This window comes from Phaenicophaeus curvirostris, chromosome 4, assembly GCF_032191515.1.
Source record: "Phaenicophaeus curvirostris isolate KB17595 chromosome 4, BPBGC_Pcur_1.0, whole genome shotgun sequence".
NCBI lineage: Eukaryota > Metazoa > Chordata > Aves > Cuculiformes > Cuculidae > Phaenicophaeus > Phaenicophaeus curvirostris.
The window spans coordinates 30,308,239-30,323,655 of record NC_091395.1 but is presented as its reverse complement, the minus strand read 5'-3'; the positions used below and the strand labels follow the sequence as shown (position 1 = coordinate 30,323,655).

Sequence of the window (15,417 nt, the reverse complement as noted above, 5' to 3'; positions counted from 1 at the left end):
CTGCAGTTTATCAGCAACAAAAATATAGTAATGCTTGGTATTGTGCAAATATTAATATTCACCTCGGTGCTGGAATAAAAATATCTACAGGGTGCTTTATAGGATGAGCTAGAGGAAATTTACTTTGAAGGGTTCAGAATTGCTGGAAGTATTTTTGCGTTTGTGTCACTATATTAATGAAAGATAATGACTCTCCAGATAGATCTGCTTTTCCACATGTGAGATGACAAAGCTGCAGTACACAGCCCAGGGGTGATCAAAAAAGACTTCAGGGCCTTGGGATGGCTAGTGAGGGAATCTGTGGCCCCCTCCTTCCAGTTGTGGTAAGTGACATTGGAAGGAACAAACTAGAACAGTCTGTTAATACAAGGCTCTGTGGATGGTGCCACCACAACAACTTTGGGGTTATTGACAACAGGGTGAACTTCATGGCACCAGGCTTACAGGCATAAAATAGAAGCCACCTTTCTCAAAAGGAAGGAGTCTCTTTGCTCAGAATACAAATTGTGTTGCTAAACCTGAGATTTGCTGTTCGACCTTTCAACTCTATCATTATCTTTTCATCCACCTGTACAGCAGTCCTACAGCTGCGGCCCCCCACTAGAGGCTGCTGAGTTCAGATTTGCCACTAGAACACACTTCAAACTGTGATCCAAATTTTAAGACTTTTCAGAATAGTGAAGTTCCATACCCAATCCTATTCAGGTTACCACATCTTGCAAGTCACTTAATACCAGGTGCAAACAGGCAACACTTTCTTTGCTGTTCATTTGCTTAGCATGATACAAATAATCCTGCAGGATACAAATAATCCTGACACATACAAAACACTCCATCTGCCCCTCAGTTCAGGATGGCTGCTCATCCTTTACTTATTCACCTGGCAAAAACTGTAAATAAACAAACCTGTTTGGCCAGTTGATCCTTCTTCACCAAGCCAGTGGCTGCAGCAATGTTTCCTGCTCCTTCCACTGTCTTCTGGGCCACTGCCGTCACTCCCGTCACCACAGCTCCCCCAACATTAGACACTTGCTCTTTGGTCTTTTCAGCCACTGAGGAGAAACAGAAGATCAGAAGACAGAAAAACACATTAAGGCTCTGGGAGCTGTAATTTTTTCAGAGGATCACATCTATCACTGACAGCTCGGCACCATGAAGAGCCATAAGGCCACTACACTTCGTGTACCCCAAGTAGATATTAAGGAATGAGATTATCCATTCGGTAACATTAGATCAGCAGAGGTAAAAATCAGCCTTATTTGTGGCTCAATTTATTTCTTGTGAAGGATATTTGATATTTTCATTCATGTCTAGCTGCACTTTAGGGAAGAAAAGTCATTACCTAAGGGCCACTGTAATGCCCATCTCACTGTGTAACACAATAATTGCATTAAATACATCCCAGATTGGAAATGAATTCCAATTAGTCTAACAAGCACTCGCTGCATATTACAGGGCATGGAACACAAGATTGGTTTATATTAGACTCAAAAGTCATGGTTTATTCTTTGATTTTTACTTTTTAAAATAGACTTGATAAATAAGCAGAGCTACTGTTGCTCAACTAGGGAATTTCAAATACAACTTTCATCCGATTCTCTGATACTTTTGCACCACTGCTAATGTGTCCATAACATACTAATATACAAAAAGACTGAACGCCATAGATGCCACAGCAAACTCAATTAATAGCTAACTTCAGAGCCCCAGGGAAACAACAACTCATTTGGCCTACATATACACTAATGGTTGCCATTCTACCTTTCAGAATATTACTGGGTTCTTTCTGTTCATTTATCCCAAAGGGCTCTTTCTGACAGAAGCTTGCACTATAGTGAAACAGCTCTAAGAGATGGGATGACTTCACGCCTTAAAGATACACAGCCAGACTTTTGGAAAAAAAAACAAACCCCACATTTACTTATCTGTTCCATAACATTTATTCATAGCTCTGTTTGCACCCTCTATGAGCACAGGACGGATTCTGCTTGGCAGATAGGCCACTCTTTCAGAGACTTCTTTGAGAAGCACCTACAAAGAATAGGCTTTCCATGGATATATTAGATTTCCTTAATTCCTTATGTAAAGGCTATCATCTGTTCATATCACAGCATAGACTATGATTGACATTAAATGACAACTAGGAAAAAGCTAGAAAGGTAAATAATGTACCTAATATATGATTTTCATTAAAAAAGATAAATAAATGTCTGCTGACTGACAATGGAGACAGATCACTTGGAACTCATTCTAACTAACTTAAAGTGAAAAACTAGTAATCAACTGAGTGTTATCTTGAAGATGACCAAACACAGGAGCCTTCATTACAGAGCAGGACAAAAGCAGACTACACATGGTCTGAAACTACAAACAGAAAAACAGTCTGTTCCAAAGATCTTCCCGACTGTACATGCTAATAAGATAAAAATTTATGAGCAATTTCACTGTACCTTTCCAGTACTCTATTGCCATGTTTTTTTTCCAGAAAAAAAAAATAATCAAAAGTAGGTTTTGCTGAAAAGCAAACTTGGCCCTCAGGGAGGGTATAACATAATGCTGGCAAGTGTAGGAATACATCTATGAGGATGCCCCATTTGATTATTACCAGCTACAGACTACAAAAGCTCTGGATTCTACACATGAAATCTATATAGGAAGTTTTTCACTAGTTCTTGCAAACACATATCTTAAGAAGCGTGTCCTTGTAGCCAGATATATGTTCAAAAAAAAAATTTAGATCTGATTGTGAAAGGAATAGCTGATAAACGAACTGAGTAATGGTATGAGACAAACTTTTTAATACTTGGATATTACTTACCACACACTAAGAGCAACTATCCAGTAGCCCTCTTTCCCAGTATTTGAGCGTTTTGGGAAAGCTCTGTCTGAAGTCTACTCCCCTGTCCCTCCCTGGAATGCACTACCCTAGGAAAGGCTTAGTACATACAAACAAAAATAAAAAGCAAAGAATCAGGCTGCTAACACTGTTACTGCTACAAGAAGAAACCTGATAAAAGTAATAAGAAAAGCAGTATATTTAAGATTACCTCCATTCCAGATATAGCTCAAGAAAGCAGACGCAGGAGATACCATGAAAGACCTCTCATACACTGCTCCTATGAAGTCAGAGCCACGAAGATAAATCCAGCTTTTCTTTGATTATGAGGAGATGGACTGTAAATATTTCATCATTTATACTGTACATTTCTGGACATCTATCCCTGGGAGATATGCAAGGTGGATGAATTATGCATTTACAGTCTAAGGCCAGTAGATAGATATGTTAATTTGGCATGCAAGTCAGATAACAAGCTAACAAACCATAAAAACCAATAAGCAGAGCTTCTTCATCTTCAGAGCTTCTGAGAAAGGGTGACCTGACAAATAACATGCTCACTGTATTCCTGTGAATCACAGCCTGGCATCCTCATTTACAGAGTCTCAGTGCTGCTAAACCCAGTACAATCAGCGCATAATTTGTTTAAAGCAAAAAAAAAATCTCAGTCTGCTATTTCTGGGTTTGGAAAGCAACTGACCAAAAATCATATATATTCGTTCACCACTTGGACACTTGTCAGCTTCCAATTCCTTCACCAGCAAAGGATTTGAAACCACAAACTGTTCAAAAAAGGCAAAACTAGCAAGACCTTGGAATTCAGACAGTAAGAAAAGACTGACCGCACAACTGTGAAAACACACTCACTTTGATCAGGAACGCTAGTCTGCATTTGAGTCTATAACCTCTTGCATAACTTTTATTTAACATTAACAAAACGTGTTATTTCACCTCAGGTTTCACATGATTTTAACACTCTGGTGCAACATAAGATGACCACCAGAAGTGATGAACTCCTATTCCTATGAGGAGAGACAAGTAGGTCTTTACTACTGCCCTTAAAGAAAATCTTAACCCATTGACTTTAATAGTGTTGATTTAAATGGATTTGATTTCTAAGACAACTCAATGAGCATTTCATATTATATCTCACAGCACCACTACAGTGAACCCAAACCTGGTCTTGCCTACCTTTTCTGCTTACCAGAACAACTCTTCATAGACTTGCAATTTATTTTTTATTTTTAAAATACATGTCCAAGCATCTCCTCTGTTCTTATGCCACTAAGCCTGTCTCATTTTAGAAATCACGCTCTCTGAATTTTGCATTAGTTCTCCTCTTCTCACTACCACACTTCAATCAGCATGTTCTCCGCTCGTTTTCCATTTTCATTCAACAGCCAAACTCCTTTTAAACAGTTTAGTAGGACTAAGAAAGCTAACTGTGACTGAGAACCCATTATTCCCAGGCTTTGAGTGTTACACGCTTCCTAGAATGGGTGAGAAGTGACCGTTTATTTGGCCTAAAATTTGCCGCAACTTTTCTGAATGTTCTGATTATAGGTGTAGCATGTCACAGATGTGCTCTCCTTATCTTTGGCTTCATAATCTATTTTATGTCTACCAGAATAAAATTTAACATCTTTTCAAACCTGTCAAAAATTCTATTAATCTATTTAAAACTTCCTGTCCCATATTTCAATCAGATAAAGATAGCTACCTGCAGCATTCAAGATTAGTTGTTTCTCTCTGGAAGAGGAAAGGAACTTCCCCACTAAGCTAGCCTACCACAAAATCCCAGTGCTTCAGCAAGTTTCATACCTGCAAATGCCCTTGACTTTTATTTCCCAGCTTGGTGAGCATCACCTCCATTAACTTGCTTGCTAGTGCTGTCAGTTGCTGTTCCTGTATCTGTGATAATACTAGATATTCGTGCCTCAAATCTCACTCTACTGTAGTCCTCTACTGGTTATAGCGGTGATCTCTCTGAATAGTTCTCTTCACTAAGGTGTAACAAGCTGAATTTCAGACATTGTAACAAGAACAACCATGTTTAGCCCAAGACTAAACTCTGAAGGACTATCATAGATGCTCTGTTCAGATTTGTTTTCAAACACGCTCTTGACTGACTTCTCAAACATTTATTTTGGTTGTCATATGAAGTACTACCAAGATAAGTTTTACCTACAGTTGCTTATCCTTTGCATTGGCTTATGTGAACACAGGTGAAGGATACGCTGGCTGTACACAGAACAAAAAGAAAGAAAAAATACTTTTCTTCTCCCTCATTTATTTGATTTCTAATTTCCTAGGGGCAAAACACTCTATATATTTCTTGACTGTGAATTTTCTTCGTATCTCCAGAAATCACTACAGCAGAAAATTACATGTTCTACTCAATGTACTATGGTCCACTGAGGTTTCTTCTGTAGAGAACAAAGACTTCCATTCATTTTGCTACTTACTACAAATTATTGGTTTCCGATTTCAGTTCACACCTAAAATGATCCCTGCAAATCAATTCAAAATGCAAATTGACTCTTTTTCTGCATAGAGATATATAAATATACATGCCCAGCGTTAACTTCGAAGTTTGACTACTGAGGGATTAGACAGTTCTAAACAATATTTCAAAGCTCTCATAACTGTAACAAATTCAAATCAGTTTATCAAAACCCTGAAATTTGTTTCCTTCCTGTAAGCCATTTTCCTTCTACCTTCCCACCCAGACAGCTCCAGTGGGACACACTGATGAGTCACAAGAGTCTTTTAGAAATGTAGAGAGTGATGGAGCGCATCCACCCTGCAGTGACAACAGAACTGCAGGTACAGCAAGCACAGCTTACCTGAAACTACACTGTCTATCCACTGTTGGAAAAAGACCTTAGGCTAGGATGAAGAACCACTAAGAACACAGGTGATACTCAGATACCAGGCTTATATGGAAGTCTCTGCAGCCACAGATGTATCAGTTTAAAGCCCTCTCAATGCCGGCTTAACAGTAGACACATTTTCCTCATTGGGACAGGTGGATCCCATCAGGCCCAAGCAAACCTTGTCTTTCAAAGACTTTTTATAAAAACTCAAGTTCTGCCAGAGGCAGTAGGCCTAGAGCCGGATATCAATGTCTTCCGTATGCCTGTTTCTTCAAAAGTCTCTCCCCATTACTGGGGGTATTGAGGAAAGCACTATCTGTGCTCCTGAACCTTTTAGCAGTCTTCCCAGGACCCTGAAATCTCTTCTGATTGACCTTCCACTTCTGGTCACAACATTATTAGTATCCACATGAAAGATCATGAGTGGGTAATAGTCTGCAGGTTGTACTAGGCTCATTAGTCACTTGGTGGCTAATGGGGCCCCGGAGAGGCAGCAAGCTTCCCCAGAAAGAGGATCTGGTTTGCAAATGGGTGCTTCTGTTCTCAGGAAGGGGTCACCAATGACCATATGTTCTGGTTTGAGTTAAAGCAGTATTAATTTTCTGTCTTTTCAGCTAAGGCTCTTCTGAGCAACTTCACTTTCTGAAAGTTAACAACATGTTCCTCAGTGTCTGTTTCTAGAGGTGATAATGCTTAAAATTTATAATTATCACCAAAGTAATGGGGTGTTGGTATGCAGAAAGGCTGTTGCTTTTACTTGTCCCTATGGAAACAAAGGCCATGCTTGAGTTGGTAGAATGCTGTAAGTGAAAAGGGTGAAAAAGTTGCATCTGCAGGGAGGAGTGGACAGGAAGATGACCCAAAACTGACAACAGAGTATTTGATCCCATACATGTTATACTCTACATAAAGCTGAGGGACCACAAGGGTCAAGCCCTCTTCTTCGATGGGTGATGTCCAGTGAGGACCTCACTTGTCCATCTGCCCCTGCTCCTGAAGCCGTGCATTCCTGAATCCAGTTCCTGAGTCCAGCTTCCACCTGTCATTGAGTCCAGCCCAAGACCTTTCCCTGTGTCTGCTCTGCAGCATCAGTAGTGACATAGTCATCAGGGGTGGGAGGTTGGAGCGGTGTGTGCTTCAGTTCTGTATATATTTTGTTATTATTATTATTGTTGTTGTTTCATTAAAGCTGTTTTAGTCTCAGTTTCCAACCCACAAGTCTCTCTCATTTCCTCTTCCCTGTCCTTGTGGTGGCAAGTGGGACTACAGATGCTCCATGTTTAGCTGCTGACCAAGCCAGAGCTTGGGCTAAACTAAACTGTAGCACCATAACTCTCCACTGTTTGTTCTTGGCACTGGTTTTAATGAAGGTCTTGCTATGAAAAGATCGTTGAAGTGCCCTTGGTAAGGGTGCTTACATAGGTTCCTCCTCTTCTATCTTATCACATTCTCTGTCTACCACAGAGACTCGAACCAATTCTTTAAAGGTAGCTGAGAGGGCTCCTCTTACAACTCCATGCAGTAACCTGCTTCTACCTCTCCCTGTTCCCCATAACGCTGCCTTCCTCCTGGCACAAAACAGATCCTGGATCTACCTCTTATCAGCCACACTGAGCTGCCTTGTGTGCACTAGAGATGGCAGAGTAAAATTCCATAGGTTGATTCCTTTCTTAGACTCTCAGATGCAACTCAGCCACCCCACCTACCCACCGCCCCCTGCAGCTTGGCCCACAGGCTGAGCAGCTCATCCACTAAGTCACATCTCCCACAGGTGTGCACAGAGTTGCCCTCTATCTTGGGAAGTATCCTCGCACACAACCCACAGCCTGAAAGCTGGTTGGTCGTGTGCTCTGACAGAAGTTCTGACAGGAGCTGCTACCTTCACCAGTTCTGCTGCTTCTCTTCCCCCTGCAAGCCTCACACAGTAGTTACACTACAGTTATACAGCAGGTAGCTTCATAGTAGCTTGGGTACAATCACACACCCTGCAGTCAACAGCAGTGATTGTACAGCAGGGCCGAGTTTGCGACTGCAGAGGTGAAACTTCATTTTGCATCCTAGGTTCACTGTGGACAGTTAAACAGACTTAAGCATGGACATGCTGCTGACCTTGTTTGCCTTAAATGCAAACACTTGCTGTGGTTTTTCCTTTCTACCAAGCTCTTAAGAGTTCCTGCTGTACGAAGGAGGCTCCTTCTACATTGTTTTCCCACCTTCGCTAGTTGCATTAATTCCTGTCTTTTCCACTAGCATCAGTCCTGTCAGACTATGACTCCTAAATCATCTGATTCAAGTCTCCTGACATATGCCCAAGTCCCTCCCCTCTTTGCCCCCCCCAGTTCTACTCCAGTGGCATTCCTCTTCTCCAAATCTCGCTCTTCTGCCTCTTCAGACGACAACGAGATAAACTTGGACATGCCAGCCAGGCTTTCAATTTCTATAGGTCAAAGTTCTTCACAGAAAAAGAAAAATTAAAATTAAGAAATACTTTGCTTTTTTATGCCAACTTGCTTATAACCTTCCAGCACAGAATATTTCACCTTTGGCAGTACACAAAGAACAGAAAGACCCTTGATTTCTCTTTTTCTACAAAAGCACGTTATTTCCTTCTGTTTAGGAATCTGGTTTCATTAGTCTCCTGGCTCATACTCATACAGCTTGACTTTGATTCAAAACATTCCTCAAAAAATCCTTCTAAAATATAAACAACTACATTGAATTTACATATTTGATTGTAAAACAATGTATGCATTTTGACAAAATGAATGTTGCTTTCTGCCTCTTGATTTCTCTGTTTTTCTGTCATTCCTAAACTGGAATGCTCTCAAAAGTACACAAAACTTGCAACAGTTAAATGGTTGGTTAATCAGGCATAGGGAAGCAGTTGAAGTTCAGAGATAACTGTCTTACCTGTTGTGACGCCATGAACTACTCCTTCCTTGGTCCTGGAACCTAAACAAAGAACAATATTAAGTTGAAAAACTTGTTCTTAAGTATTAGTAAAGACTAGACAGATGATAAAGAGGGATGAATATACAGATCACATACAGTTGCATAGAGAATTTCCTAAGATGATTAAAATTAATTCAAGAGAAACTCAGTCTAAAGGAAAGGGCAAAACCATAAATAAAGAGCATCCGCATGAATGTATGCTGACTGTGGAAAGGTGAATAATACTGGAAATATTTCTGCAGTTTATTTCTTGTACATATTGACTTCCTAACCATTTTCTTTATAGCCATGTTAATTAAACCTCCCTCTTTGCAAACTCACGTGGACGACACTTTACAGAAACCATGTTACTGTTAATATCCTAATGAGACTCATGCATGTGCTTGCAGATGATCAGCACCAAAGTTTCCAGAACATCCTTACATTTTCATCCTAAAACTCTTCTCCATGCCTTCAATAGGAGGATAAACAGTTACCAAACACTGCTTTGGAAAACTTAACTCCATGTCATTTTTCCGTGGCAGAGCTCTACTTGTCCTTGTCAGGTTTTATAATTTGGCTACATTTCAGGAATTAGTATCCATCTGTGGACTATGATGCTTAACAATGTGCAATTAAGCATTACAGAGACAGTGTTTATGGCTCCCAGTTTATCATCTTAGCCTAGTCTGACACAGACAGGATGACATTTTTTTACCACCAACACAGAAATTATCTTATCTGTAATGCAATTTTTTGTCTATATTTCATTCAGTATCTGAGATATTATAATTTATACTTCTGGCTTTATATTTCTAACATCTATATCATTTTAGCTTAACACTATATATAAAAACATATAAAAACTAATAGAAGAAGAAATATATTAGAAGAAAATGTATGATCAGAAATATATTAGAAGAAAGCAACTTTGTCCACAGTTCTTTACAATAACACAATTAAATTTCAGCAATATATCCTACTTAACTCATATATTTATGGCACTATCAGATTGATTACAGCATTGAAAAGGCTCTGTTATCCATGAGCAAGAGCAGAATAATAATCCATGCTAAATAACAGAAAAAAAAAAATGTTGCATCAAGTAAAACTACATGTTCCTTTAACTAGCTGAGAAATCTTCCCCTCCTTTGTTCTGACTTTCTCTTTTAAAAAAGCTCATTTTCACTCAATGGAAATATTTACCACTGAAAGATCCATCCATTATTTTATTAAATCCAAGTCATTAATGTCTAAGGATTTGTTTTAAGACTTTGGTTCTCAATCTTGCAGCACCGTAAGGACTGAAGAAGCAAAGCACTTAACAAATGCTGGAATCCAAGCAAATGATCATTCTACTGAATTCTAGAAACAGAATAAGCACCATTTTAGGCTTACCGTGTGTCTATTGGAATACTTAAGCATATGCTTTTCAGTGCGCATTGTTAGACCTGGCCAATATCTCATTCATCTTGTTGAAGGGATTGTCTGCAAGCTAAGCCACTAACACATGGAAACCTGTGAATAGCAACTACATCACTCCCTAGGGCTGGTATGAGATGGATGATATAACAGAACTCCCTGAGGACCTCTGCAATGCATATATCTCCAGAGGGGCATATGCAAGTTGATTTGCATGCACTTCATTTACCTTAATGTAACACTGCTATAATCACAACTAATACAGAAATGCTAGCTGTTTGCTGTGTAGAATATAAGCTTTTCTTTAGCAAAAGCTCAGCTTGCAGACCCATACAAAACACATACATACAGCCAAATCCAGTAAACGGCAAACAACCAGTTAAACAGTGGTCCAAACCTTACAGCACATCTTAGAGCTAAATACTATTTGCCTCACTACTGCACATTTGCATGGAAGTAACTGTTTCTGCAGTCACAGCTACAACAGAATTTAGAATTACATTAGGATCTGCCAGAACAAGCCTATGAATATAACAGTTGAATTCTGTAGCACCTTTGCTATGAGGACAGGCTGAGAGGGTTGGGTTGTTCAGCCTGGAGAAGTGAAGGCTTCAGGGAGGGTGTGTAGCGATAGGATGCAGGGCAATGGCTTTAAAGGGGGAATATTTAGGTTAGACATTCTTCACAGTGAGGGCAGTGAGGGACTGGCACAGGTTTCTCAGGGAAGTTGTGACTGCCCCATCCCTGGAAGCATTCAAGGCCAGACTGGATAGGTCCTTGAGCAGCCTGGTCTGGTGGGAGGTGTCCCTGCCCATGGCAGGGGGGTTGGAACTGGATAATCTTTAAGGTCCCTTCCAACACAACCCATTCTATGATTCCATGATTCTATGACTTGTGGCTGGCAATGAAGGAAAGCTGGTCATTCACATGGTTTCTGAGAAAAATCATCTGCCTTTAATCCTAGTATTCCTGAAACATCAATAATCTTGCTCATCGTACCGTGCATAACCAAGTGAACAGAGGAATCAGTGTAGGCATAATATAATGACAAAGGAACCTGACACTGACCTAAACTACATAGGTGATGCAGGTACTATAGTAGTGCATGGCAATGCTGCTTTTCCTTGCTATAATATACATTTGTGTGAGGGGAGAGAGAAGCCTAACCCAGAATTTTTGCCTTTGTGTAATTATAAAAAAATACAATAGACTCTCTTAATTTCGTTATTTATTATCATCACTATCATTATTGCAAAAAGAAAGTGCATATCAGCAGTTTGGTAAGATATCTATTTCTGAGCTTTCTAAGAGATGTACAGACTATTCCAAGCAGGTCCTCCTTGAGATTCAGGTCACTTAGTACGAGGTGGTTAAAGACAGGGAGACATAAACCCAAATTAGCGAAAGCAGAAATCATTGTCTAAGCAAAACACTTGCTCCCAAGTGCTGAAGCTCCTTGTTCCACCAAGCAGACCTTGAGTCCCTTGACTACTCTGCTGTCTTTTCTATTATGAAAGGAAAATAAGAAACCTTATGAAAAGCATGCAGCAGAAGAATTTGTATGGTATTGCCAAATAGGTCATGACTGAACTATTCTACTCTAAGGCCATATGCCAGCTAAGAACAGAGACGAGTAAACAACTCATCCGCTAGCCAACCCTTTCCTGATGAATTGTTCCTTTGTTCTGCTAGGGTATAACACATAAAAAATAATCAGACTTCAAACTTCCATTCCTGAGCACTGAACATGCACTCAAGAGTCAATTGAGCAGACACTTTAGCTCCCTGATAGCGCACACAGAGTTCAGAGAAGCACTTGGGCAGTACATCAATGACAGCATGCAAGAGCATCCTTGTTACTCTCAGTTCTTGGTTTCAAAGTGAGTACGAGTAAGTATCACCACTCATTTCCTCAGTGCTTCACACCAACAACTCTTGAAGGATACACAGAGACCTTGTTTTAAATATATGGCATACATGATGCAGCACATGACTGCCGAGTCTCAGTCCTCCCTTCTAATTAATGATCAAGCCATTCTTTGACATAGGCAAACATTCTGATCCTGTACTTGTATGAGTCAAGACAGTCACTGATGTCAGCTGGCCAATGCTGAAAGTACATCAACAGAGGAATTCAGGGAAAAACCACCTGAAAGCATAAAAATGCACTATAGACTGTATCAAACAGTATCTTGGGTATTAAAAAGCAAGACAAAGACAGTGGACTGAAGAAAGAAACAACAATTCTCAGCGTGGAGAGGGAAAAAAATACACAGTTAATCCTCCAATACGCCACTTGCCCTGAGAGCTACAAGTCCTCCCCTGTCCCAAAGAGAACTTTTATTGAGAAAAAAAAAAAAAAAGACCACATTTCATCCCAAGCAGCAGCTTTTGTTAACAGAACTCTTACCAAGTAGAATTACGTTACCATCTTTCACATATAAGCTAATAGTGACCTGGAGAGAAAGGCCCAGAGGTTTTTTCCGTATTTACCTGAATTTCACTGATTTCAGTGGGAGACCGCATTACCTAGCGGATCTGGACCAAAGACTTTGCATCTCATTAATTCTCCAGCAGCGATGGAGGGCTGAATGTTATGGAGTCAACCGCAGAAAACAATTAACAGGTCGCTCTCAGCCCGAGGTAGTTAGGTGCTTTTTTACAAGACATCAAGCAGCTTCATAGCATAGTCTGGCCGTGAAACTCATATCTGAAAACCCTATTATAGAGGTAGAGAGAAAGAAACCTTCAGGAGCAATAATGCAGTCTACTGCTTTTCTCTGCTCATAAAGGAGTTTCACCACCTTTCGCATTGCAACTGTTATCAACCTACAGAACTGAGATTATCACACCAGCCTTTGCTAACACTGCTCAAGAGAAGAGCTGCCCCTGCTGTGTGCTTGGGGAGTAGACAGAGGAGTATCCAGCTCCTTGTTTCCCCTTACCATGATCGATCCTGTTGAAACTTCAGCTGGGGAAACTGGCCCCCTACAAGCAGATACGGACAGGGATATGAGCTGCCAGAGCTCCTGAGACAGCTTCCAACCAAGGGGCTTTTTTAACTGCATGATTGAAAGTGTACATATAGCTCTTTCCCTTTGAAAAGCAGACATCTGCATTCAGAAGGATCCTTCACCATTACTACAGTTATACGCACAGGTCCCTATGAGGGCTGAGGGCTCTGCTGTCTTCAGTATTTTAATTTTGAAATAAATAGTAGGCCTGTCCTCCAAAGTCTGACCTCAACAAAAGTGTCGCTGAAGACAAAAGGAAACCTGCTGCCTTTGCAAGCAGAACTAGGTTCAAATATTATTGTGATCTGGAGAAGAGATCAGACACAAAAATTAATAGATAAGTTAGCGACTCTAGAAGCATGGTCAGGAATTACAAGAAAAGAAAACGAAAGAAGAAAGCCCTGCCACTGAAAAATCAGTCTGATATCAAGCACAATGTACAGTGAAAGAACATCTATTTTGATACACTGAAAATGAGTAGACACTCATTTTAAAATAGACTCATCTTACAATTAGTTTTCAAAATGACTGCCATCTCTGTTGGCAAGAGCACTGATATTCCAAATGAGTAGTCCAAACTATGTGGAGCAGAAATAATGTGTTACAGACTGGCACTACCCTGCTAGGGCAGAGGGAATCCTGAAAAGACATCAGAATTGCAGAGACTTCAGTGGTCCCATTTAAAAGAAATGCTTCTAGTTTTCAACTCTGTGTTTCTCTTTGATTTCTGTGCGTACCTCCCTAGGTACACACAGCGTTCATTACAGAACTGACCTGCTACAAAATCAGCCAGAATTAGCCTTTCTCTACAGGAAAGAGTATCTTTTCCCCTCCATTCTTTTATAGACCAACTTTATTTGATGAATAGAAGAAATAGATCCATTAATTATTTTTTTAAATGACCACTTATTCCTATGGTCTTGGCAGATTTCCTGTGAATCTTTCATGGCAGCGTTTACCAGACAGTCCTCTAAAGCCCGATAATTGCAAAGTGAAGATGATGATTGTGCAAATCAAAGTACTGATCTGGGATTTGAAAATAATTTTAGCCTTGGCTCTCTGCAAGACTCTTATGTGGCCCAGATACGTCGCTCAACAACTGCTTTGCTACCCTGGGGTCTAGTTGCCCTACCTCTTTAACTGTAGTGGTTCTTCCTTGAAAAGTCATGGAAAATATCTACTATGGACATAAAATAGTAAAGTACAGAACACAAAATTAATTTCAAAATATGAAGAGTTGACACTTTCCCACACCAAACGTTACTGTTGACATGCCAAGCAGTCAGCATGGCTTATGCTCAGTTCCTGAATTAACCTCTCAAGTTTCTTCTCTACTTAAAAGCCATGTATTCCATGGGATGCTGTGAAGCACTTACACTTCAGCTCTTACATCTCTTTTTTAAATATATTTTTACTGCACCAACTGTCCCTTCAGCCTTAACCTAGCAAACTTCTTCAACAGAGTGACCTGTAGTATAAGGCACTTCTACAACACGACCTCATTCAATATGGTGTTACAGATGCATCTCCACAGAGCAGTAAAGCATGGTGAGCACACACACTGACACAAGAACCAACATTTGCCTTCAAAGAACTGGAGCTAAGGAGGGTACAACTCTTAACTTGTTTGTTTTGCAGTAGTCTCCTGTGAGTTATTACATATTATTTTTACAGAAGAATAGGTCTGAGGAGGATCCAGCAGTGAATGTTAGGGTACATCAACCAGCAGTGCGATCTCTGCTGCCCACCTACCCACATAGAGGACGCCCTCTTTCGTCTTTCCAGCTGCTTCCGCCACACCCTGCTTGGTTTTTTCTGCTGCTGCTACGACTCCCTCTTTTGCCTTGGAAAGTCCTTTCATGAACACATCCATGGCTGAAGAATTTCCTCACACAGCTCTAGAGAAAAACAGACGGTACACTTTCAGTAAGATTTTCTGCAGCTTTTTATCCCAGAAAGGGAAGAAAATTTCATTCAAAATTAATGGAATCACAGTTACTTAAAAATTATATTATTTATACACCCATATTGTGTAGCTTTCATTCACACTTCTATTAGGAGTATACAAACACCTCTCTGTATGTGAGGTTGCACTCAGTATTTCAGATAGAAAGAACAGTTAAATAACTAGAAAAACAGGGAGTATGGTTACATGAACCATCTTTACATTTTCTCGCATGCTGCCATATGCAGCAAGTTAAAAGGTGCTGTAAGAACAGTTCCCTCAATCCAATAAAGGCTGGGGGATTCTGTTTCCACAGAATCCTACAGAGAGGTTGCTTCTAATGCAGTTCTGGTTTTGAAGATGGATTCCTAGATATAAGTCCCTTTCTTGCCT

At 40.1% G+C, this 15,417-nt stretch overlaps 1 protein-coding gene across 1 annotated transcript in view; it reads right to left on the bottom strand.

Annotated features, from left to right (window-relative positions):
- The window catches only part of SNCA (synuclein alpha), a 65,927-nt gene extending 50,950 nt beyond the window's left edge, over positions 1-14,977 (bottom strand). Inside the window, exons 1-3 of the mRNA XM_069855676.1 lie at positions 14,832-14,977; positions 8,623-8,664; positions 907-1,052 (exon numbers count right to left, since the gene is read on the bottom strand). Of these exons, the coding sequence (XP_069711777.1) occupies positions 907-1,052; positions 8,623-8,664; positions 14,832-14,952 (309 nt within the window). The 5' untranslated portion in view covers positions 14,953-14,977. The remainder of the gene's footprint in view (positions 1-906; positions 1,053-8,622; positions 8,665-14,831) is intronic.
- Positions 14,978-15,417: the final 440 nt, after the last annotated feature.